The 3,901-nt window shown below is 37.6% G+C and overlaps 1 protein-coding gene across 1 annotated transcript in view; it reads left to right on the top strand.

Annotated features, from left to right (window-relative positions):
- LOC101845650 (mediator of RNA polymerase II transcription subunit 14) overlaps positions 1 to 3,901 on the top strand; it is a 37,707-nt gene that overhangs the window by 2,823 nt on the left and 30,983 nt on the right. Inside the window, exons 2-5 of the mRNA XM_005108217.3 lie at positions 563 to 768; positions 1,366 to 1,392; positions 2,737 to 2,842; positions 3,200 to 3,294. Coding sequence (XP_005108274.1) covers positions 641 to 768; positions 1,366 to 1,392; positions 2,737 to 2,842; positions 3,200 to 3,294 — 356 coding nt within the window. The 5' untranslated portion in view covers positions 563 to 640. The remainder of the gene's footprint in view (positions 1 to 562; positions 769 to 1,365; positions 1,393 to 2,736; positions 2,843 to 3,199; positions 3,295 to 3,901) is intronic.

Raw genomic sequence — 3,901 nt, 5'->3', positions numbered from 1 at the left:
CTCTCTCTCTCTCTCTCTCTCTCTCTCTCCTCTCTCTCTCTTTCTCTCTCTCTCTCACACACACACACACACACACACGTCAGGCACACTACCGGGCCTGGGCACTGAAACTTTCCAATATACACAAAAGATTTCTCCTACCGGGTCTGTATACTTCATGACTTTGTTCCCGGTTACTGGGTCTATAGACTTCGTACTTCAAAAGCTATTAATTTCCAAAGGAAATGAATTCGATATTCGTGTTCAGCACAACAATATTATTATAGGCCTAGTAGAAAATGGACACCTAGAGTAGTTAAGAGTGAGACCGGAGGGAAAGTAAAAGAATACCAAAGTTGCCCTGCAATCAATGCTTTTTGACAGAAAAGTATGTTTTAATTAGTTGTGATGACATTATTATTTTGTTATATATTGCAGGGTCAGCTGCTGTCACTACTGATTATGTTTCTTGGATTCAGCAAACTTGTTTTTAAAACGTAACTTGGCCTGGTCCATCAGATCAGTTTTTTAAATCCATGTCGGTGTTTCCTGAATATTTCACCCTCTGCGTTTTCTATTTCAGACTTGGACTTTACAGATTGAGGTCAGAGGTGGAGTGTTGTGTTGTCTTCAGGAATAAGCAACCTTCAAAATTGCGGCCATGACGCCTCAGGGGGGCATGATGATGGCGGCCCCAGGCCAGTCGTCAGGTGCCACAATCCCCCTAGCTGTTCTCATTGAGTATGGACTCCAGCGGACGTATCATGATCTGGTCGTCTTATCAGAGCTGTAAGTGGTTCTTGTGATCTATATAGTGTGACCAATAAATCTATTTTAACTTGTAACTGTATCGCGGATATTAGTAATGAGGAATGTCAAAGCCATTGTTTGTTATTGTATGATACTGCACCCTTCCTGTTGATTCTAACCAGTGTATTTAATTTAGTTTTGTTAAATTTGTTTTGATGAGAAATAACAAAACAGTGTATGCATGGACTCGTCGTGTGCACTTGCAAACATATTTAGTTTATTACCTTTTGCATCAAGGCATTTATTTTTAATGTGCTATAATAACTTGATTTTGCAGCATTTTAGTTTAATTTAGATTAGTAATAAAGAGAATTATTTGTACATGGAAGCCCAGCTTTAGTGTGTTTTTATAATGGCTTAGCAATGGATGTGTGTCTTTGTACATGTTCAAGAAAAGAAGCTGGTCGTGTGTTTTTGGAAGAAAAAAATTTCATTCTCTTTCAAACTGTGTGAGAGTATGCAAAAAAATAAAAGTCTGTGTTTTTATACGCTGACCCCTTTTTGCTGATTTAGTTTTTAAAGAATTTATGAGTACTTTTTGTTTACAGTAATGATTTATTACTTACTTTTTTTCAGTTTGCCAAGAAAAACAGACATGGACAGGTAATGTAATTCTGGGTAAAATATGATATATTGTCAGCAAGCTGTTTAAAATTTGTCAGGAGAGAGGGAAATGTGTCATTTTTTAAACAATTTTACAACTACAATTTATGTCTTTTCCTGTGGGTTTTTTTCAACATTTGGAATTTGAATTTTGATAAAATATTTCTCTTTAAGCACATACAACTGATACCACAAACTGGAAAAGCTGTAATTTTATAAAAAAATTCTTTTGGCTCAGTACATCTGAACAGCTGGTTGGTGATATACATATTTAGTAATAAGATTGCAATTTTTGTTAGTATTTTTTGTCTAAATAGCTGTTCTTACTTATGATGTGTGTGGGGTCTACTTCTTTTTCTTTTTGTATATTTCTTCTGGAGCAAGGGTTATCCTTGATTGCTGACAGTGAACCAGGGTGGTTAAAATCTGCTTTTCTATCATTGTTGTGATTCATGGTGAGCTTGATTGTCAATCATTTCTTTGGTCGCATAATGTGTGAGTGGAAATCATTAATTTTTACAGAATATCTCATCTTTGTGTATATAGTATCTCTTGCAGCTGAGGCATAGTCCTGACGGACAGGGTCTTATGTGTTAACATACGCATGAAATGTCCAATCACTGTCTTCCTCACATGTGGGTGGTAAGAGGACACCTACTTCTTTTCTTTCCCTCATTTCTGTCTTACTTTTTCTTAGCACTAGAATGGCTGCTGATATGTTGTTGTGTGCTGTTCTTCGCTCAAACTCACCGTAACGTGTTATTTTTATGGAAGTGGATATTTATACGGCAGGCCGTCGAAAAATTGGAAGTGATAATTCCACGGCACATAAATTCAGCCAATCAGAACATCCGAACTATTTATAATTAAGCCTATAATCTCTTTTCCATAAGTAACGCATTATTATAGAGATACAATTTAAGATACCTGTATGTTTAGTTAACAATGTTTATCCTTTGCTATAATTTTGTGCATTATGGACAATGATGAAATGTTTTGTGGGATTGTAATGAGAGAGAGATGCATAATTTATTTTGTGTAAGCAAAATGGAAAGAAGACTGGGTTTTTTTTTCCCAACAGTAGGATGCCCATTTACGGATGGGATCGGGTCGGGTAGGTATGATCACCCGACTCATCGCCTGGAAAACAAACACAATTCTTGCATTGATACACTTCAAGCAGAGCCTATGCCGTCGAAATATCAATTCCGATCTTTAGACTCAAGACGGCATACCGTATAGGTATCACTTCCGATGTTCAAACAGCATGCCGTGGAAATATCAACTGCGATTTTCAGATGGCATGCCGTCGAAATATCTCTACCCTATTTTTATTTATTGCAGGAAAATCGACATTTTCCAGTTTGCCAGTCGTACTCGCCAGTTGTTTGTGAGGCTCCTGGCTCTAGTCAAGTGGGCCAACAGCGCCTCCAAAGTCGACAAGTGTATGGTATGTTACACTTGTTTTGTGTGCTTTCTTTTCTGCAGTGGTTCTGATTATTAACCTTTGTAAAATCACATTTTCTGATTTAGAACGCCCCTCTGTTTAATTTTTTTCTACATTTATATCTGATTTTTTATTATTTCACTTTATTTTTGTTTTTGTTGTTGTTGAAAAAACATTCAGTTCTATTTTTAATAATTCTTAATACAATTTAAAAGTCATTAGCTGGACAAGAGATATGTGCAGATTTCTAATCTTCATCTCCAGTTCTCTGTCAAAACCTCCAATAATACCTATTTTGTTAACATTTTCTGAAATGTTGACTCTCTGGATGATATTTCGATATTTCTCCTCCAATTTCAGGACATTTGTAATTTCTTGGAACAGCAGTCCATGCACTTTGTGGAGACCGCTGACAGCCTTTTCAAAATGGCGAAAGAAACTTTGGCATCTGCCCGGTAAGATGAGACTTTGCGGTATAATTTTAATGCAGATAAATGGGAGGAGGGTTTACAAGAATGCGGATATGTTATTGAAAAATTCTGCTCACCGGTATATAATGTGTATGTGTTTGTCATTACACGTTTGAGTGTGGTGGATTGGATTTGAAGAATGTGGGGGGGATGTGTCTGGGTAGAGTGGTTCCTAATAATTAATTATATGTCTTTTCTAGTGTGAGCTGTAGTAGCTTTAGAAGCTTGGTAAAATTGTACTTTGCCTTAGTTTGAGGATATGTGGACATTCTGTTTTGACTTTATAAAGAGAATCTTAAGAATACTGTAATCCCTGAGCATTGCTGTGAGTTCTGCAGGGCTGTAAATTTTGTGAATTTTTTGTCGGACAAATCTCGTCGCTGGTTTGCTGAAATATTGTATCCCTCTGAGCTTGGATTGGCCCTGGCTAGCAGGGTTGAAGCTAGGGCTGGATTCTGCTCGGTTAATCGAAGGCTTGCAAAGCAGCGGACGTCTTGCGCTAGAGGCTTGCGAGCAGGCTTGTGATTTGATTTGCCTCCCGCTTGCTACCGGAGGGAACTTCCGGTGAGTTGTGACTCGCGGACAGTCCTGT

Source organism: Aplysia californica, unplaced genomic scaffold, assembly GCF_000002075.1.
Source record: "Aplysia californica isolate F4 #8 unplaced genomic scaffold, AplCal3.0 scaffold00668, whole genome shotgun sequence".
In the NCBI taxonomy this organism is placed as follows: Eukaryota; Metazoa; Mollusca; class Gastropoda; order Aplysiida; family Aplysiidae; genus Aplysia; species Aplysia californica.
This window is presented reverse-complemented; position numbering and strand designations above follow the sequence as displayed.